General features: G+C 31.0%; 1 protein-coding gene across 1 annotated transcript in view; it reads right to left on the bottom strand.

Annotated features, from left to right (window-relative positions):
• Positions 1-23104, bottom strand: part of LOC126748254 (angiotensin-converting enzyme) — a 159689-nt gene that overhangs the window by 13727 nt on the left and 122858 nt on the right. The window contains exon 9 of the mRNA XM_050457357.1: positions 8970-9110. Coding sequence (XP_050313314.1) covers positions 8970-9110 — 141 coding nt within the window. The remainder of the gene's footprint in view (positions 1-8969; positions 9111-23104) is intronic.

Here is a 23104-nt window from a genome sequence, read left to right on the forward strand (position 1 = left end):
TAAAAATTCTTCTGTTGCACTGAACAACCCGCAGAAGTTTGATCCCATAGTTCTGAAACACCCTGTATATCATATATGGTATAATGACGTTCCTTGAGTTGCCAATAAAATCTGATAATTATCTGATTCAACAACAATTTCATCTAAATCTCGAAGAAATCTAATCAACAAAATAACCATTGCATTAACTTTTTGAAGGAATTATGTAATTTGTATTCAATTAATATCTCCGTTATCAATAGATCTTGAAAGAACGACAATGAATGCGAATTTGATGAAAGGGCAAAGCTGATGGATATTTTTAGAATTCTTATCCAGATATCTAGTTAACAAAACCTGATCATTATCTGATTCAACAACGGTTCTCTTTATATTTACGTTAAAAAAAATTAATGTAACCATTACATTAACTTTTTAATAATATCATAAAATTTTCATCTAAATTCAATAGATCTAGAAGCAATGGTAATGGAGAGCATGACCAATAGGATACATGATTTTGGTATAATGACATTTTGATTAGAAGCTTAACCTGGTTAGTTCATTTGGTGGATGGCTCTGGAATCGTCAACAAAACCTGATCATTATCTGATTCAAGAACAATTTCATCTGCATATCATCGGAATTTCATCAACAAAGTGGCAATTGCATAGACTTTTTGAATGTACGATTTGTTTATACTCTGTGATCAACAGATCTAGGAAGAACGACAACAAAAAGCTTAATCAATGGAATATTTGATTTGGGCATAATGAGATTTGAATAAGAAAATCAATCCAGTTAGTCCATTCGATGAATATTTCTAAAATTATAAAGAGTATTTGATTGAGTAAAAATTCCATCTAAATCTGGTTAAAATTTGATCAATCAGGTAGTCATTGCATTAACTTTTTGAATGTATAATGTATTTTTATTCTACATTTCAGTAATCAGCCGATCCAAAGGCAACGACAATGAAAATCTTGATCAAAGGAACAATATTTGACATAATTAGAATTTGATAAAAAACCGAAGACCGAATACGGTTAATCAAATCAACCAAGCCATTGATCATTACATAAAGTGTTTGAGAAACTCATGAAATGTTCATTTAACAACTCTAAACACAATAAATCTTGCGAAAAGAACTTTCGAGGTTTCCATCCAGATATCTACTTAACAAAATCTGATCACCCTCTGACTCAACAACGATTTCATCTAAACTGGGTTAAAATTTGATCTGCAAAGTGGCCATTGAATTGACTTTTTGTGAATATTATGAAATTTAGAATTAACCCATTAAATTAAAAAAATTTGGCAAGAACAATAATGGAAAGTATAATTAATGGAATACATGATTGTGTGATTTTGGTCAGAGCTCCACACTGGTTAGTTGGTTTAATGAATATTTCAGAAGTTGTCAACAAAATCTCATCAGTATTTAATTTAACAACAATTTTATCTTTATCTTTTTGAAATTTGATTAAAAATATCGCAATTTGTCGATAATGAAAAGCTTAGTTAATATTTGGTATAATGAGATTTTGACAAGAAGCCCAATCTGGTTAGTTCATTTGACGGATGTTTCTTGATCTGTCAAAAAAAATGTGATCATTAAGTAATTCAACGACAATTTCATCTGAATCTGGTTGAAGTTTGATCAACAAAGTGGCTATTGCATTGACTTTTTGCAAATATCATAACATTTACATCATATCTGAACCCAATAAATCTTAAAAGAATGGCAATGGATGTAATATATGATTTTGGTCTAATCATATTTTAATTAGAAGCCCAATTTCTAATTTCTGGATTTTTTAACAAAATCTGATCAGTATTTGATTCAGCAAAAATTTCTTCTTAATCTGTAGTTTCTATTCAACATCTTCATAATCAACAAGTCTAGAAAGAATGACAATGGTTAGTTCATTTGATGAATATTTCTAGAATTGTCATTCAAATACTCGTTAACGAAATTTGATTACCACTTGATTCAAAAACGATTTAATCTTAATCTGGTTAAAGTTTGTTCAACAAACGCACTGACAATTGTACTTTTTAAGAACATCATGAAATTTTCTTATTAGTGGAATTCACATTCAGATATTTGCTTAACAAAATTTGATCACCATCTGACTCAACAACAATATTATCCAAATCTGGTCAAAATTTGATCAACAAAGTGGTTATTACATTAGGTTTTTCACCAGGTTGTATGGCCACTTTCCATTATATTGACTTTTTGAAAATATCACGAAATTCACATTCAAACATCTTTTAACTCTAAAGAGAACGGCAATTATGACGAAAACAATAATTAATGGAATATATGATTTCGATATAATGTGATTTTAACCAGAAGTCCAATCTGGTAAGTTTGACTGATTAAACTGATTGAACTTTCAATCTGATTATTATTTGATTTAAAAATGATTTAATCAAAATGTGGTTAAAATGTGATCAACAACGCGGCTATTGTATTAAGTTTTTGAGCGTATCATGTAATCTTTATTCATCATATCTGTGATCACCAAATCTAGAAAAAACAACAATGAAAATCTTGATCAGTGGAATATTCGATATTTGGCGTAATGCGAATTTGGTAAAATCTGAGGATGGTTAGTTCATTTGATTATTATTTTTAAAATTCTCATTCTGATATATGATTAATAAAATCTGACTACATGTTTGATCAACAAAGTGGCCATTGCATTGACTTTTTGAGAATATCGTAAAAATTTCATTGAATATTTCTGAAAGCATTATTAATGGATTTAATGGAAGATATATGATGTTGCCGGAATTGTAGGAAAAATGTGTTCAGTATTTGATTCAACAATAATTTCATCTAAATGTGCTTGAAATTTGCTTAAAAATATAGCCATTACAACTTGTTTGTAATTTGTATTTAATATCTTTGTAATTAAGAGCTCTATAAAGGACGATTTGATAAATGGAATATACAATATTTGGCATCATGCGAATTTGATAAAAAACCGAAACTGGTTAGTTCATTTAATAGATATTTCTTATCCGGATATCCGGTTAACAAAATCTGATCACTGTTGAATCACTATTTGATTCAACAAGGATTTAAACCAAATCTAGTTGAAATTCGATCAACAGATTGGCCATTGCATTGACTTTTTACAAATACCATGAAATTTGTATGCAATATCTCTAAACTGAAAAAATCTAGACAGAACAAATTTTTTTCTGCAGATTTATTTCGCCGCTCTCTTTCTATGTTTCTTTCTTAGAGAATCAGAGATCCTTGTTCTAATTAATAAATTAATAAGAACACAAAATTAGAAACTTTAATGTATTTCTGCTCTTGTATTATTTTTTAATTTTGTATTAGTTAACTACAACTGAAACACTTTGTAATTTGTGGATGTTACTTTGGGTTTCGGCCTGTTAACATGCTATTTGTTTATGAAAAATAAAATAAAAATAAATAAACGACAATGCAAAATATTATCAATGAAATCGAATAAATGATATTTAGCATAATGAGATCTTGATCAGAAGCCGAGTAATGGAATTTTTAGTTAATAGTTCTATGGAGAACACCAATGGAAAGCATGATAGAGGTCCGAATTGCATCTGATATTTTTTTCGACATATTGAAGTAAATCAAAAAAATGATAAAACTTAGTGTTTTAATGTTAAAGGTGCTCTCCATCTTTGTAAAATATTGAAGATTTTATGGGAACAATTGAATTAATTCATTTATTTTATGAACTGGTATTTTTTTAAAGTTCTCAGTTGCTACTAACATTATTTTAAAATTATTATCTCAAGTGTTATATCTTGACTCATCCTTGGTGATATCCTGACAGCAAATATCGTCATTTATTAATCCAATAAAAAAGTTCCTACTAGCGATTTGAAAATGTGGGTCGGATTAGATTTAATAATATGTAACGACCATTATTTGTGTTACGTAACTCACGCTTAATATGTTATGGTAAGTCGTTATAAGTCGGTACTGTTACCAATAGCGGCAGAATTAGAACGGAAGCTTTCATGGTCGATGGATCACGAAGAATCCCGCACGGCTTCTACTGGTTCTCACTTGTGTTTGCTTGCACGTAACGCAAAACGGCCACTTTTTTCGTTTTTTACTTGCCATATGATATGATATGACACACTTATTGATTTGAATGAATACCGCGGAAAAAATGGTCAAAGTGAAAGCAAAATATATACTTTGTAATGGATACGTTGTAACGAAACTTTGAAGGGTTTTTTTATGTTTGGGATGAATGATTTCATAAGGGAATCGATGCGTTAGTACTGTCTCTTGGTGTCAAATCGACAGCTGATAGTGAGATGTGAAATACAGAGATGAAAAATAAGAATCAAAAAAAAAACTTTAAAGTTTGGGAATTTCAATTTTTTGCGTACCTCCGCCCGTATCGATTTTTTCACCAAAAAATTTTTTTTTCGAATTCGATCTAACAACACCAACGTCTTGTTCTCATCCTAACAATCCCGAAAATACCGGGTTATGGATGTAAACGAGCAGAAATAAGGGAATGGAAGCACTTTGAAAATTGCCAAATATGCTACTTTTGACGATTTTTTTAGGCCCAAAATTCGCCTCCAAAAAGGCCAGATCTCAGCAACTAAAAGAGCTACGGTCTTGCGGATGGTCTCATTCAAATTCTACGGACGAAACTAAGTGAAAACCGTTGGAATTATCATGATAGAGCCAATGGGAGCCGAGATATCGAATTTCAAAGTTTGGGAATTTCAATTCAACACTATTTAGTATTGAAAGTAGTCGTTCAAAGTCTCGAACTTCTTTCTTTTTTTTTATACTTGGAAGTAGCTCTGTACTTTAAGTTGGCAAACCTTGTGTACCTTGTATATCTGTTAGCAAAATAACAGTGACATGTAAAGGCTAATATTTTTAAAGAAACCAGATTTTCAGCATCAAATCCTGGTGGTATATAGGGTTCTTCTTATAAAGGTGAACTAGTTTGGCCTCACTGGCATTACAAAATTAATTAAATCGAAAAAAACTACAGGTTTGAACCAAACTTGAGAATTTTTTCAAAAATACTTAGAGAAGAAATGAACGACTGCTTTCAATTTCGTAATGCCAATCAGGCAAAACTAGCCCATCTTTAGAAGAAGCTTATTTCACCCAAGAATTAGATGCTGATAATCTGGTTTCTTTAACGATGTTTGTCTTTTCATCTCCTCACTCCAAAGTTTGTCAACTTTAAGTGCAGAGCTAGTTCTAAGTCTAAAAAAGTTTGAAACTTGACCAAGCCTGCAGTTTTTTTGAGAATGAGTCACTAACATTTAGTTCAATAAATACTATTCCAATTACTCAGTTATCAAACTTTCTTCGATACACTGCTATTCTCCCATGACATTAATGACACACCTGATTCTAAAACTGAATAAATAACGGATCGGAGTTGTGACAGGACCGTTAACTTGACATCAAAAATTGTTGAAGAAGCAAGAGATTTAAGGCTTTTTGGCATGAACTGTTGAAGTCACTAATACTTCATGAAATTCAAGAGTACTCTGATCAAGACCATTCTGAGTTTGATTGGAAAATAAGGGAACAAGCAAACTGTTAATAAAATTTCTAGTGAGTTTAATAATTTACACTAAAAACTAGGCGTGAACAACCAACTAGTGCCACCACGCAATTCTTCCAGTAATCATATCATATTTGCATTAAAAAAGATATCATGTTTAAATTGAAATAACTGGAACAAATTTTTATTACCATTTATGAATGAAAGTTCCTATTACTCTTGATGGCTTTGGACCTACTTCAGAGTTTCCGTATAATAATTAAACTTTCATACTCCAAAAATCTTGAAAGACAAATACTATATAAAAGGCGCTATTAAATCTATGTAATCTGAAATTTTACTAGAACTATTAAAAGTAAATTGGCAATTATGCAACTCAAAATGGCCAGTGGTCACGTTTGTGAAAGGAAGTTGCGGATTGCGAATACTTACCAGTCAAGATTCTCGCTCGTATAGCCGAGCAAACGACATAAATTAAGAGGAAAAAAATTGGGCAATAGATGATCGAAGCAGACACATAATTTAAGGGAGTTTATTTAATTGATTACCTGACAGATTAAAAAAATGAGAAAGGAGGAATATTTTATATCCACCTTGAATTTTTGATTGACTTACATAAGCACCATAAAGAGTAATAATTTTGTCAAAAAAAAAACTTGAAAGTACTGTAAAGAAGGCGGAAATTTGCAATAAAAACAATTTGATTTAAATAACAGTAAGTTTTTTGGGTTAATTAGTAAATTCTATTTGAATTGCTTAATATACGCATAAAGTTGCTTACCGTTATTTACCTAAACAAGCAAATAAATCTGAACAATTAAAGCCTCAAGGTAAATCGCCCTGCATTTTAAGTCATAACCTGCATTATTTTTTTAAAATAGCGGCAAACGACTTTGAAATATACAGATCGAAAGTTAGTTCAGCGATTAAGGCCTAATTACATGGTAATTTAAGCCGTATCTAATTTTTTCCCATTCCATATTCGATGTGGATTTTAGATTTCGGCGACCTTGACTGAGATTTTGTTGTCTGTATTTATTAGGATTTGCTTGGGTATTATAGATAAATTAGTATTATGAATCTTTTACGTAAGCCATTTATTAGCAAAAGCGAAAGATTTGGTAAGGAGAACCCTAATATGAATATTATGTGCATAACTTAAATGCATATCATGCCTAAATAATTGGTTCATTAGCTCAGTTCCGTAGTAATTTTAAAACCTCTATAATATCACCCATTTATAAAGCTGGTGATCAAACTGGTGTTACTAACTATCGCCCCATTAGTATTATTAATAATTTTGGCAAGGTATTTAAGAAGTGTTTAAAGGACAGTTTAATTAATTTTTTACAAGCAAATAATATATTATCCCAAAGACAGTTTGGCTTTGTTGGAGGGCTTATTACATCTGAGGCTGTATATGAATGGACCAGACAAGTCATTAAAAATTTAGATGAAATTAAAAATGTTTGGTAGTGTTCCTAGACTTATCAAAGGCTTTTGATGCTTACTCCCTGTTAAATATTTTTAATTTATATGAAACAGGTTTTTAAGAATCATTTGGGAGATAAAGATAAAGCAAATTTTCAAAATAAATAATTAATTTAGTGAACCTACCTATGTCAGAATTGGAATTCTTTAAGGGAACATTATTGGACCCATACTTTTCATAACATATACTAATTTACTTACTTATATTATTATTAACATTTTTCTGGAAGCTCTTGTGAAGCAACAAAACAAGCAGTACAAGATGGATTAAGAAAAATAAAATACGGAAAAGATTATTCTAAATTAAGTTTAAATAATCAAAAATCTATTAATTAGCATTTTCCATTATATCTGTCAATTTTAATCTGATAACTTAACTAAATAAAAATTAAAGTCATTTTTTCTAGTTTAATCCAATATAACTCAGAGCACAAAAAATAATTTCGTATCCATTTAAGTTATGCATTATAGGTTTTACATTTTGTGTTAATCTTATTAGATTTGTAGGCATATTAGGGCCAACTTTTACTCCTATATATACGTTTCAAAATTTGTCATAATTTAAATCATAGCTAAAACTTGTTAATGGCTACCTTATTACAAAAGAACAAGGCTTAAATGACTAATAGGCACTAAATTTGTTGATTTATTTAACGTAGTCGATGCAGCCAATATAACATGCTACAACCTCAATTGTAATTTTTTTGTAACCAGACTAACTGGGTCAGCTCGGGCTGAAAGCCAGAATCAATACCTGGAAGCATCGTTTTAAAGAATCAACTTTTACGAGATATTCCTTCTATAATTACTCTAATTAACCCTATTTTGGCAGAAACCCAACGCTAATTATACGTTTATTTACTTACTTGGCGTGAGAGACTTGGAATTATATCATTATGTGTGGTGCCAAATTGTTCTGTTAATTTAACACTACTTTAAAAAAATTTCATTAGCAAAATATACTACTGGAATCTTGTTTACATTGACTCAATTATGCTTTATCATACATAATAAAATCCAATTGAATAATCTTAATATTCTTTAAATAATTTAATAGAAACGTTCAATGCATCTCACATAATAAACAACAGTAATCCGGCTAATTAATTTAATAACTAATAACAAACCGTTAGCGCACTCTTTTTTATGCTTTTATTAGAAAAAGATATAAGTAAGCCAGTAGGTAAAGGTTAAATATAATAAATCTTAAGTTGCTTAATAATTTTTAGATTAAAAGATGAAGTAGCAGTATTTGATTGTAAACGTGATATCCTTATGAGGATTATGGGGTATAATTATATTCTCATTATTTAGATGTGTTGGGTATGTAAGTGGGATGGATTAGCAAAAGAATAGACTATTTTTCCTTAAAATCATCAGTGTTCAGCACATAAATTTAATTAATCCATATGAGAATCCTTATTTTTTCATTGAAGAGGAGTTGACCTTTGTATTTGAAGGCTTAGTTAATTAATACTACCAGCCTAAGAGCAAACCCTTAATTCCAAGTCTTTCAAGCTACAATCAATATTGCTGATAACTTCAACCAAAGAATAATTAATTAGGCTTATCTCAGATGTCTGACGAGATATGTGTGTGAGTGAGTGAACAGCAGAAAATTTGCTTAATGCCAGATTACTCCTTTCTGTATAATAGACAGCACCCAAGAAAGTTTAATAGCCTTACTTGGTAAAGATTTGCAAGCTCTTCTAAATTCTTTACCTATATGTGGTAGAGTACCACTGGAAAAATCCAGAAGTTAGGTTAAGGGTAAAATGCTATATCACAAAGATGCAAAAGTAAGATGATAAAGTCACTCACTCCCCTTTTCTGGGAGACAAAGGAAAAAGAAAGAGAAAACCTGGGTTTAGCCGATATTCACACGTTAATTAAAGAAGTGTCTTTTTGACCTTCTTATGGAAACATTCTACTTACTTCAGTATATTTCCAGCCTCCTTGCTTCTATATATGTCGCATTTATGTAAGGGCTTTGTATGGTCGCCAGGTATGTATTGGCCGGCTGCCTGGCATAACGATCTGTAGATTTGAAACTGTAGAAGAGTGCTGACGAAGTATCTGAAAGAGAAAGAAAGTTATTTGAGTATAGACTGTACAGAATAACCACAGTTCATGTGAAATGTGTTCCGCAGAAGCAAATTCTCAACTATTGTCAAGGGCGTATTGCGCATGCACGTTGGAGATCGGATAGACTCGGGACAGCGCTGTTGCCATATGATGTAAGAAGTCATAAATTTGAATAAGCATCTGAATAATTATTATTCACAAGTAGACATTTAGCAAAAATTTCCAACAACGCAATAAAAACGCGTCATCAGTTTTTTACAGAAAAATAGTTAACACCATTGCATAAATGCGCTAACGTTGTTTTGTTGACATAGATAAAGCGTTGTGAAACGATTTTTTATACATTAAGGCGCCGGCGCCTAAAATAGGAGATATTCAATTGTATTGTGTAAATAACTGCTATTTGTTGTAATACTTATTATATTTTACTTTTATGAATATATCGTAATTAAAAATCCAGTTTTTGCCGCAACCAGTAATCTAAAGAAATGCACGTCAATGCATTAGGAGAAAGAAAATTAAATTATATTAATTATTTAAGATGATAATAAGAAGTAATAATAATATCCCGCTTCATCTTTATCGACTATCAGAAGGCGTTTGACACAGTTAAGAAATGGGCCGTCATAACAGCAATGAATAATGCCAGAATAGACTCTCGATACACTCTTATTATTAACATATATGACATATATGAGAACTAATTAGGAACAAACTCTGGAATTTAATGATGAATGGATTTTTTTTTTTATTCTTAGAGAAAAAAATATGAAGATCCTAAAATGTGCAGAGGACAAACAAATCAAAGAAAAATACTCCTTAATGGAAAAACTTGAACAAAAATCAGCAAGAGCATTAGGATCAAAAATAAGAGAATTAAGGACCTTTAACAACCCAATATGATTTCAGACAAGAAATTCATTATTAGGAGAAGTAAAATCTTCCAGAATTTCAAGTTCAGTGGTCTCAAATAAATTTTTTACATAGAATAACCAGATACTAAAATGAACGATAACCTATTAAATGAATGAACAAGTATGGGGTTGCTAATCATAACTTATGCCTATCTTGCTTTGATAAAAGATTAACAAAATGATTTGCGTAGTGATGATACTCATGAACGCAATAAATTCCTAATAGAGACAAGAAAATCCAATTCTAATAAACTCAAAATGGTTTTCAGGATTCAGAGCATTTTGGTTCAAACAAGGAACCAAGATATTACTAGAAATTTCTTAAATTTTAATAAATCAGGAAGTTACGTATAATGATCAGGAATAGGATTTATCACCTGCATACATTAAATTTTAACGTTAATCGATATATTACATTACGGCTTTAATAAGTATCGCAAAACTTGAATTGCTTATGTTATATAACCCATATAAGGATTAATATCTTAAGTAAACACGTTATATAAGAGTAATTCAAGTTCTTCTAGTTCATGTTTTGATGCCAAAGTAATAATTTAACAAGTATTTATAAATCTCAATTCTCCACTAATGTTATCTGAAAAAACTAACAATAAAAAACGTTGCAATACTGCTGCTATATATCAATTTATGTTTAGCAGGTAAGTTTTTTGCTGTTGCCATTGCAAAAGAAACATATCAATGAACGTAATCTAACGTATGTTAATAGCCTAAAGATTGAAGATATTTCTTAAGTAAGAAACTAATTTACCGATAATAAACCCATGGCAATTTAAATTTAAATAAAAGCTTATTTATTTATTCTCTTTTATGAGCAGAACTGTATTTGTGCGATACATTAGGATTTTTGTATACAGGTATGGCTAATTCAAGCCTTAAGTGCGGAAACTAATGCATTAACTTGTAATATCAGATCTAAGCTAAAAAAAGCAGCAGTATGCCAATTATACAAATTCCTTGCTGCGCAGAGTTCTGCGTAGTAAGTTTTTATTAAGACGTGCTCTATTTAAAGGTTTTTGTTGCATTATCCTTACAACTTATTTTATTAGATGCGCACAACTTCAATTTGAGTCAACGGCCATTTAAAACTCTTCCTCTGGTAAAATACAAACCATTATTATTCTATTAATTTCACTGTTTTAAATGTAATTTCTCAAGTTACAACTTAAAGTAACTGAACAGCGCTCATTTTGAAATATTTTGTTCTTTGATGCGCATCACTTCATTTTGAAACAACAGTCATTGACCACACCTTTTATTAAGCGATTCACGTATTTGATACACGTATAGGATACTATATACAGGTATAATCAACTCAGCAATATCAAATCTAAGTCATAAGCTGAAAAAAAAAGATAGCGTTTCAACAGTATCGCATAGGGTACTTAGTTCACGAAAATACGCAAATGGGTAAAGTATTTTCTCTTTTTAACGTAGGCTGTTCCTATGATTTCTAAAAAATCATCCAAATTTTCCAATGTCTCAAAAGTGTGAAACGAGCTAAAACTTACAAACAAAATGAAGTTCTTTAATGGAACCTTGTTGTTGCATTATGCTTGGCGCTTGTTCTTTAAGAGTCATTGGGTGAAGCATTTTGGTTCTCTTTTTAACTTAGGCGGTGCCAATTATTTTTTGCTCCATGTCAATGCTTAAGTATTTCGACATACAAGAAAAAAATTGACCACTCATGTATAATTTCTTAAATAAAGAATATCAAAATCATTAGAGCAGACCTGAGCGTTATTGAAAATAACAGAGAAAAGATTTTGCAAGGTAGGTATGCATAGCTGCTGCGTAGAATTATTTTTATTACTCAGTCTATTGTACGCATGATCAGCTATTAGCAAATAACTGAATGTATCAACTACCAAGCCTAACCATGGAACCATGTTTTTGCTCTATCCTACTGCTGTTTTGCATTATCCTTGGCACTTTAGATGCGCACAACTTCGTTTTGAGTCAACAGCCATTTAAATCCCTTCCTTTAGTGAGACATTTTCATACAAACTATTAATATTAGATCAATTTGACTGTTTTAAATATGATTTCTCAAGTTAGAACTTCATAAAAAGACTGAACAGTGTTCAATTTCAACTATTTTGTGTCTTTATGCGCATCACTTCATTTTGAGCGAACAGTCATTGACCACGCCTTTTACTATACCATACGCGTATAGATAAGCTTTTGTATACAAGCATGATCAACAGAATCCTAAAAAACATTCTTTTCTTAAATTAATAACGAGCAAACCAAAGTTAATACGGCAATACTGGAATCATCCAAAGATGATTAAGAAATGATATCAGGTAAATAGGAAGAACAGCTCAGATGTTGGATATTGACATGAACTAGTCGATGCAAACATAAAAGATTTTGAAATAATGCAGGAATAAACCGACGAGCTTTTTGCATCAGCAGTTGAAGATATATACATATCTGATTTGATACTCCTCCTCTGCTGAAACGCTTCTAGGTATACTCCTAATACTCTAACAATTTTTAGTCGAACAGTCTTCAATTTGAACTATTTCTCTGCACTGTGCGTTTTTATGCGCACTACTTCATTTTAAGTCAACAGACATTAACCACGCCTTTTATTATGCGATACACGTATAGATAAGCTTTTGTATACAGGTATGGTCAACGCAATCCTAAAAATCATTCCTCTCTTCAATTAAAAACGAACAAACTGAAGTTAATAAGGAAATTTTAGAATAGTTCAAAGATGATCAAGAAATGATATCACGTAAATAGGAAGAACAGCTCAGTTGTTGGATATTGAAATAAACTAGTCGATGCAAACATAAAAGATTTTGAAATAATGAATGAATGAGGTGAGTTTTTTTGTATCAGCAGTTAAAATATATAAACTAGTTTTAATAAGGTGAACTGCCTACTAAAAACAAGTAAATGAAGCAATCAAAAATGTTAAAATGACAAAAATTACTTTTTTCTTGAAGTAATTGAGTAGTGAATTATCTGTACATCGAAGATTTCTAGCTTTAACATAATGGTACTCTACTACTACTAGAAAAACATGAAGTATTTTAGTGGAACCTTTTTGTTGCTTTACCTTTGCACTTATTCTCTTGATGAGATGCGCACAACTTCATTTTAAGTTAACGGCCATTTAACACTCCTCTGCTGAAAGGCTTCTAGTTACACTCTTAATACTCTAATAATTTGTAATTGAACAGTGTTAAATCTGAACTATTCTGCTGCATTGTGCATCTTTATGCGCATTACTTAATTTTAAGTCAACAGTCATTGACCACGTCTCTTATTATGCGATACATTTATAGATCGGATTCTGTATACAGGTCTGGTCAACATAAAACTATATTTATTCCGGTTAGCGCAAGTGGGTAAAGAATATTCGTTTTCTTTTAAATTTAGGTGTTGCATATGATTTTTTGTTCCATGTTGCTTGAATGCTTGAGTATTTTGGCACACAAAAACTAAATTGACCAGTCGCATATAATTTTTTAACTAAACACTCAAAAACATTAGAACCGACTAGTACGTTATTAAAAAAAGCAAATATAATGTTTTGCAAGGTATGCAGAGTTGCTGCGCACTGTTTCGCATAATTATTTTAATTAATAAATCTATTATACGCATAAGTTGTGCGCAGATCAACTAACAAATATTTCAGATTTCTCAATATCTGAAGAGTGAATCGAGAAGAAGAATCGAGCCTAACTCTGCAAACAAAGCGATGTGTTATATTAAAACGAGTCCAATAAAACTTGTATGCGCACAACTTTATTTTGTGTTAACGGTCACTGACCACGCCTCCTGTTGTCACAATGAAATGTAAAAATGTTTATCAAAACATTGATAAACTTTTAATTGGCAATCTAAGAATGAGAGGCTTACACATGGACAATTCAAATGTACAAGAATATTGTATCTAAGACTCTAGGACTCAGAATCAGCATACCATTAGTAAAATTCAGAGTAAATTAAAATATGGACAAGCATAAGAATAGGAAAGCCTTATAGTAATTTTCTAGTGAATAAGCTGTCTGAACAATATATAAATGTGATTTCAACGTAAAAACTTATATGGAGAGTGTTCTCGAGAATATACATAGTTTCAAGAATGAAGCCAACGTGAGACGAGTGAAGTCATGAAAGCAGTAAAGATCTATCAGGAATTTGTTGATTTTTAAACTAAATCAAGATCAGATAAATATGATCATAAACTCCATCAATATCATCATATTTTCTGACGAAACACAAACAAGTGAGGAATCAAAGCCTGAAGAAATTATGAAGAAAATAATTAAATGATTAATTTAGCTGAAATACTTATGACAAGTAAATGATATAGATGGAAAGCAGTTAAAATTGCCATTTTGATCATAAACCTTCTAAGAAACTAGGAGTTACTTGAAGACAAGAAAATTACTATCTATAAAATCTATATTTGCTTAATTATATATGGTAAAAAATCAAGAAAATAAATTGCAAACTAAATAATCTGTTGGTCAATATGTATATTTCATAAATGTTCAGAAAAAATCGGTGACAAGGTTAATATCGCCATATTAAAAAAAAACTATATTATAAAGGTGAGTAATTAATTCGAGGCAGGTACTTCAATTAATAAACATAGAAAGGAAGAGAAGGAGAAAATATTTTGTAATCTCCCATCTGAACATAAAAGCCACATTTTGACTTTAATTATTTCATAATATGAGGCCATCATCATTGAGTTACAGTTTCTTCAAAGCCACGTAACAAATTTCGCACATAAACCATTTTTTCTCCTCCATATGATATTTTAATTTAAACCCATTAATTATATATAGCTGATGATTTATATAAGTAAACCATTTATCTTTTTTAGCTTCATTTCCACATACTTGATGATCTCACATGACTACATATTAAATAACGATTATCTTAAAGGATTTTAAGATGTTTGAAATAGATCGGTTTTGTAATATTTGTATAACAACCTTCAGACTAAATAAAGTGCATTATATATTTGCTGGTGATATAGTCACTTTTAATAAAATCGGAATGCCCATCACCGACCTCCATATGTAGGTGTTATAATAATCATTAGAATGCATTAGAGCTGTTTCAACATCCAATGGCAACCTTTTTAAAATTATTAACGTTCAATGAACATTCACTTAATCGGATACATAGAATCACATGGATGTTCAAAGGATAATGAAAATGTCACAAACTTTACTTTAGAAGTAAATGTAATAAGGTTATGTGCTCGTATCTTTTACATACATACTAGATGAGGAAATCAGAATGCAACTGATGCAAAAGATTTTGAACAAATGAAAATTGCAATTTGTAAAGAATTATTAACCATTCCATATTATTTGGTTTATTTATTTGGACTATCAAAGCCATATTTTTATTGAAAATGAGTTTGCCTAAAAAAATTGGGCAGCCTCAAAGTATTTTTTAATAAAACAAATCGCAATAAGTTTGATCACGATGTTAAATATTAAAAAATCTCTTTATTTGGCTGCTTGCTAATTTTGTACGCAAAAATCTAGTAGTGATAACAAATACTCTATGAAAGCCATATTGCTCAACTATATGATGAGCCACGAGAACCTGAATATTCAGAGCTGAAATTATTAACTATTTAACCAGTTTGGTCGAAACTAGTATATTCTTTATTAATTAAAGTCTCTTGATATGATAATCTAAGAATAAGTTAGATAAACCCTTCAACCTTTTGCAAAAACCATCTTATCTTCATGTGTAATTTAAGAAACTTGGACAGACTTTAATATAGAACCTTACATTATTCTATTTTCTGAAGATCAACGACTTGTAGCTAATGAATTTTGGCTTAAAAGATCTGTTGGTCTTTAGGATTCGCTCTTTTAATCAGTGTCAGTACATGATTGCATTCATTCATATATTTTACCAATTAGTGAAAAAATAGTAATGTGAAGCAATGAAAAAACAACATATTCCATAAAAAGATCGGAATCTAGTCGGTCAACAGAAGATATTCAAGAAACGCAACAAGTGATGAATGTGAAGAAATAGCGTTACTACGACGCCGAACAGGTTATTCATGTCTTCAACTATGTACAGCGTGCGCTCTAATTCTAATACAAAGCGAGAAATATGGATCTCATTTAAACAAGTTTAAGGCCGGAACGTACTTATACTTTCTTTCAAACATGAATTGTTTTATGTTACATAAGAATGTACTCGAAGTGAGGTGAGAGTATAGGATTGATGGCGTAAGGAAAATAAAACAGACGGATAATTGGTATACAGTTTATACACACATATATCGAATATCATATAAAAACTTGTTTTCACATATTACTTTGTGGTTTGGCGACTACCGCACTTATACAATAATTTTCGAAAAATTCTATGAAGTAAACATAAGAGGTGATATAGATACGTGTGCTAGGATTAATGGTTCTGTTGATGTTAACTTTAATGTCGGGTTAAAATGTAAATGGATTGGAGTATTTTTTATCAGTCACTTGATTTTTTTTTGATTTTGGACATTGAAAAGAGTGATACTTAGAAAAAATTTTTTTTTAGATACAACTGCATGAAAAAGTTAATATTTCTTAAATTCCAACAGCTGGTTTAAACTTGACGAGCTGTTATCAGAGGCGTCAGATAACAGACAGATAATGAACAACTATTTTAGTAACAGTCATTGAATGATTTACTGTAACTCTTTTCCTATTGCAGATATAAAGGTAATTTAAATAGTGTTGCGTAAGAAAAAGCAAAGAATACTTTTTACGTCCTTGGGAAATGATTAGTTTTTGTTAAATTTCCAGAAATCGGACCCGACAGTTGCAGTTCTAATTATTTCGTATCAAAATAACCTCTGATTTTTTCGGGTTTTATTATATCTTTTTGAACTTTGAAGGGAGTGCTCACTTTACGAATCAAACATTACCTTTGGAGACTGTTACACAAAAAGAATATTATCTTAAGACCTTAAATAATTGTTGCTAAGAATACTTTTTTAAATAATATACTATTTACCTTATGAAAGTAAAACCTAGAATAATAAATATAAGAGACTATAAAAATTTTAACTTTGATAATTTTGAACAGGGTTTAGAAGGGAAGGATTGGCATAGCTTTTTAAGGGAAAATGATGTTGATAGAAAGCTTAATATTTTGAACCAGCATATTCTCTCTACTTTTGAGCAGCATGCGCCTATTATAACCATAAAAGTCTCCAAATGTAAAGCACCCTGGCTTACTCCTAACTTAAAACTCATTATGAAACAAAGAGATAATGCTTTACAGAAATTCAAGCGAAGTCGTTTACAGATTGATTGGGATGAGTATAAACAACGTCGTAATTTTGCATTGACTTGCGTACGGAGGGAGAAAAAAGCCTATTTAGATAACTTGGCTAAAAATCACACTAATCCGAAACTTCTTTGGCAATCCTTAGGTGATTTAAATGTTAAAACCCTAAAGTCCTATGACCTACCTAAGGAATTATCTAATCCGCAAGAAATTAACAATTATTTTTGCAGTTCTTTGCAAACAATGTCACCTGACTGTGAAAATCAAATTAAATTTTTTAATAGCAATTTTTATATTTAAATAATTGTTTAAAAATAGAATTTGCTACAATTAAGCAGATAAGTCAAATTATTAATAAGGAATTACACTCTAATGCATATGGTGTAGATGGCATATCGGCAAGAATGCTAAAATATTGTAGCCCTCACCTTATAAACTACTGTCTAGAAAAGCAATATTTTCCTCGTCTTTGGCGTACTGCAATCGGTAGGCCTATTCCAAAGACATCCGGCCCCTAGGGGCTTTTCTGACCTTAGAATAGTCAGTATTTTGCCAAAGTTTTCAAAAGTTTTTGAAAAATTTGTTTGTAAACAAATATACCAACATGTATGTGAAAAAAATATAATTCCAAACTATTAGTGTGGGTTTAAAAAAACTATTCAACGGTGACTGCCTTAGATACAGTAATCAGTGATATAATTGAGGCCTATGATAAACGTTATTTCAGCTCTTTCAGGCTTTTCAAAAGCGTTTGACACCATTGATCATAAATTATTAATAGCTAAATTAAAATATTACGGCTTTCATTATTCGTTAATTAATATAATATCTTCCTACCTAAAAGACAGGTTTCAGTGTGTCTCGTGCAACGATAGGGTGTCTGATTCTATCTCCATTTTATCTGGTGTTCCTCAGGGTAGCGTGTTGGGTCCTTTACTGTTTTTGGTATATACTTCTAGTATTTTGCAGTCAATAAAACATTGTAAACGCCAAGCCTATGCTGACGATACACAACTTTATTTTAATTTTAATCCTGCTGATGTTTTATTGGCAATTAAAGTGAACTCTCAGCACAACATAATTTAAAATTGAATGCCTCAAAATCTTTATTACTAATATTTGGCCCTAAAACAACAATTGATTTTATTAGAGAGCATTTAGATTAGATTCCTGTTGTTAAAACTGCAAGGAATTTGGGTATGTGGGTGGACACTGATATAAGATTTAAAATGCATGTTTCTAAGATTACACAAAAGGCCTACCTTTCGTTAAAACTTTTATATTCCAGCAGACATATCTTAAGCCAACAACTTCGAAAGAATCTATATGAATCACTAGTGTTGTCAAATTTTAATTACTGCGATTTTATCTATGGACCATGCCTGGATATCAACACCAAGTATAGAATCCAGAAAGTTCAAAATACTTGCGCTAGATTTATATTTGGCTTAAGAAAGTATGATCGTATTAGTGCTAAAATCGAGGAGTTGGGATGGTTAAGGATGAAAGATCATAGAGCTCTTCATGTGGGTAACTTTCTTCACAAATTAATGACATGCCCCAATGCTTTTTATTCATTAAAAGATAAATTTGTTTTAAGAACTTTCGTACATGCACGAGTCCTACGTATTTCAAGTTTATTTACTATTCCTCGTCATCGGACGGCCTTATTTAAACGAAACTTTGTATATCACAGTATTAAATTATATAATAGGATTCCTGACAGGTTAAGATCTTTAACATATACCGAGTTTAAAAAAGCGTTTAAAGTTTTTATTATATGAAAGGTGAGTGCATCAGTTATTAAATTATTATTCTCTTAAATTTTTTATGTGTTACAATGATTATTATTATTGTTTAAAAATGATAATATTATCTTTTGTCTAAAACTTGTAATATTTAGATATTATTAGTTTCTTTTTTTAAATTATTTTGGGTACTTTTAGGTCATTACTTTAATTTTGCTAGCAAAACACAATGTATTTTTGTTTTATCTCTTTTAAGTGTAAATCTTAATTTTCTTTTGTTAATAGTGTATTAGTAAATAAGCCATCTATGATGCTTCAGTGGTTAAGTAAGCTACTGCAGCTAGACTTCGCCACTGCTTGCACCTATACCATTAAAATATTAAATTAATGTTTTATACTACTTACATATGTATTTTGTTGTATCTAGTAAAAGACGATTTATTATTATTATTATTATTATTATGAGAATATTCTAATAAGTTTTTCAGTTTTTCAAAATCAAACATTATCTTTGTACACTTATTTCACAAAATAAGGTATTTTTTCAAAATGTTGTAGTTGTACTAGTAAATACCCTGTATAATTGTTGTTAAGAATTCTTTTATAAATAATATACTTTTTACTTCCTGAGAATATTCCAATTATTTTTTCAGTTGTTGGACTTTAAAGTAAGTGGTCACTTTGAAAAACAAACATCATCTTTGGACACTATTACAGAAAAAAGGGTATTATTTCAAAATTTAGTAGAGTAAAGTAAAGTTTATTCATGCTTATGAAAAAAAAAATTTTTACAATCATCACAGGTAGATAAATACATATTAAAAAATTTATTTCACTTACAAATTATTAAAGTTTTACATTGCAAATTAAAACCCTTATCTAAAATATTAAAAAAATAACACCTATGATACAATTTCACAAATACTAAATAAAATAATCACAATTTACAAACAGTTCAAATTTTGGAGACCCCAATATCAACTTCAATTTCCTAAAACCTATTTTCGTTTCATTTTCACCAATTTTCATAGTTGAGCTTGTAGATACTTATCAAAGCTATAGAAGGCTCTATCAGCAAGTAATTTTTTTACTGAGGCAGCAAAAAGTTTTTCATTTAGAGCTTTAATATTATTAGGAAGTTTATTAAAAAAGCTTGGGGCATAATAAATAGCTGAGATACGAGATTTATTGAGTCTTAGAAAGTGCATTTCCAGGAAATCTACCTGTCGAGTGCTGTAAGTATGAATTTCTGATCTCTGGGTATATTTATGTAAATTATTTTTTGTATATATTAGACATTCAAAGATATACCGTGATGGAAGTGTAAGAATTTTAAGTTTTTTGAAAGAGTCTCTCACATCGTCCCTGAAACCCAGACCCTCGACAACCCTCAGAGCTCTTCTCTGCAGTTTAAAGATTCTCCTAGCTTGAGGTGCATGACCCCAAGCCAAGAGACCATAATTGCAGGTGGACTGTATTAGCGCATGGTAAACCATTAACAAAACATCCTTATTTACTGTGCCTTTTAAGCGTTTTAAAAGAAATATTTGTTTTGCCAATTTATTTGCAATGAACTCCACATGCTTATCAAATATCATAGTAGGATCTAAGTGAACACCCAAGAAGTAGTGTCGTCAGCAAACAGCAGCAGCCTAGACTCAATTGACCTGTCAATATCATTGACATAAATAATAAAGAGATGAGTTATTTTGCATTCTTCTGATAAAGCTCCACCCGAACAGGTTTTCTGTACCCGTCCAGTAAGATAAGTTTCAAGAAGTGATGAACTGGGTGGGGTCAGACCATAAAGTTTAAGCTTGCTCAAAAGGTTCCTATGGGATATGCACTCGAAGGCCTTTGAAAGGTCACAGAAAATTGCCCCAACATGGGACCCCATTTCACAGCCCTCAACCACATACTCCAGAAGATCCAGTATAGCCTTAACAGTGGATTGTTTTTTCCTAAACCCATACTGAAAGTTTTTGAGGATTTCGTTTTGTTCAAAATAGATATAAAGTTAATTTTTTAAAAGTAGCTCAAAAACCTTCGATATTATTGGAATCAAAAATACTGGACGGTAATTATTTAAATCATCTCTACTCCCTTTTTTAAAAATTGGTATGATCTTTTGAATTTTAAAGCCGCTTGGGTATACATACGCCTTCCCTTATATATAAATTTAAAAGCTTTGTTAAAGGATATATTAAATGCTCTTTTAATTGTTTTAGAAGAGGGACATTCATTCCATATATGTCTCTAGAATGTTTATTTTTTAAATTACTTATAGCATCTCTAACTTGTATATCCGTCACTTCACTAAAAGAAAAACCCCCCACAGGGACACCCGATAAATCCATAAATGATTCAGCAGTGGCCGTGGCCAGTGGAATCTTCTTGAGAGTTTCTCAGCTATACCTGAAAAAAATTTATTGAACTCGGATGCAGTAAGACCCACGGGCTGCTCACTATTCACCTTCTTTCTTTGGCCATTTACAATCTGCCAAGCAGCTTTCGTTCTATTATCAGCCTGTAGTATATATTAAGAGTTTGCCACCCTTTTTGCAGATATAATTTCTTCCCTATACCTTTTTCTAAAGATTTTGACCTGTTCTGCAAGTTCTTAGACATTTATTATTGCTATACAAGGAGTTTAAGAAATGCAAGGGTTCGCGCATTTGCTTTAAATGATTATTAAATCAAGAGACTTGACAATTTCCCACCACACTCTTCTTTTTTTACTCAGAATGATGCATCCATTGCATTCACTAACAAACCAATAAAAAATGATGCTATCTTATTTACAGTATCAGGGCAGCATAGAAAACCCCAGTCAACGCTTTCCAAAATTTTGAACATGTTTTGGATACCCCTCTGTGTTATTGGTCTATGAAAAATTTGCTTTGTGTGAGTTGTACTTTGTATGTTTAGAAAATGAACTTTAATTTGAACAGCTTTATGATCTGATAGAACAGCCGCGAGAACATCTACTGAAAACGCAAGAGTATCTCTAAAGTTAACAAAAATATTATCAATGCAATTCAAATGCCTCGTACTTCAAAAATTTCCTGTGAAAACCCATAAGATTTTAAAATATCGAGAAAATATGTAGTTATTCCTGATAAAGTATTAAAATTGATATTAAAATCTCCAGTAATACAGATAAAATTATTGTTCACAGTTAAAATTTTAAAAAGGCTAATTACTACATTTATAAATACATTAAAATCACCTACTAGTGGGCGGTACAGGGCCACTATAACCATACTTCTACTTTTTATTTTAATGGCAGCAATCTCGCAGCTCCTCTCCATGGATAGTTCAACCAAAACCAAGTATTTTCTTTCCATTGCGTCTATAGATGTTTTGGTTAGGATCAATGCATCTCCATGCTTATAGGTTTTCCTTGTATAACTTGACACATGCTTATACCCCTCGATGTAGAAAGACTTGAGCTCATTTTCAGAAAGGAAGTGCTCTGTAAGGCAGATACAGTCTACCTTTTCTTGAGTTTCCAAAAGGAACACTTCCAGTTCTTTAATTTTGTTTCTAATTGAGCATACATTTTGATGTATTATTGTTAAAAATGTTCCTGCTTCTGTCGGGAGTTGGGCACGAGTCCTCCAGGGTTTGGTGGACTCCTCTGCAGGTGTAAAAAATGATTTATAATGATACCTTCTCCCCAAAGGTCTGGTGACATAATCATAGCTTTATCTTCCAGGGGCACTTCCAGTTTGAAGGAGCTCTTTTGATGTGCAGATTTGGCCTTTATCTTCTCATATTTACAAGTGACGTTTGTGGTGTTTTTTAGGAAGTTTGTGACCTCTTCAGTAGTTACTAAGGGGCCAAGCCCAGATACAAACAGGAAAGCACTTCCATCGGCAACTTTTAAAGCAAAATTCTTACTTGTTCCTCTGATAGGATTTGGCCGCGGCATTTTGGGATTTTTGGTAGTTGTACTGGTAAAAATCCTGTATAATTATTGTTAAGATTTATTTTTTAGTTCTTAGACTTTGAAGTA

This window comes from Anthonomus grandis, chromosome 22 (genome assembly GCF_022605725.1).
Source record: "Anthonomus grandis grandis chromosome 22, icAntGran1.3, whole genome shotgun sequence".
NCBI lineage: Eukaryota > Metazoa > Arthropoda > Insecta > Coleoptera > Curculionidae > Anthonomus > Anthonomus grandis.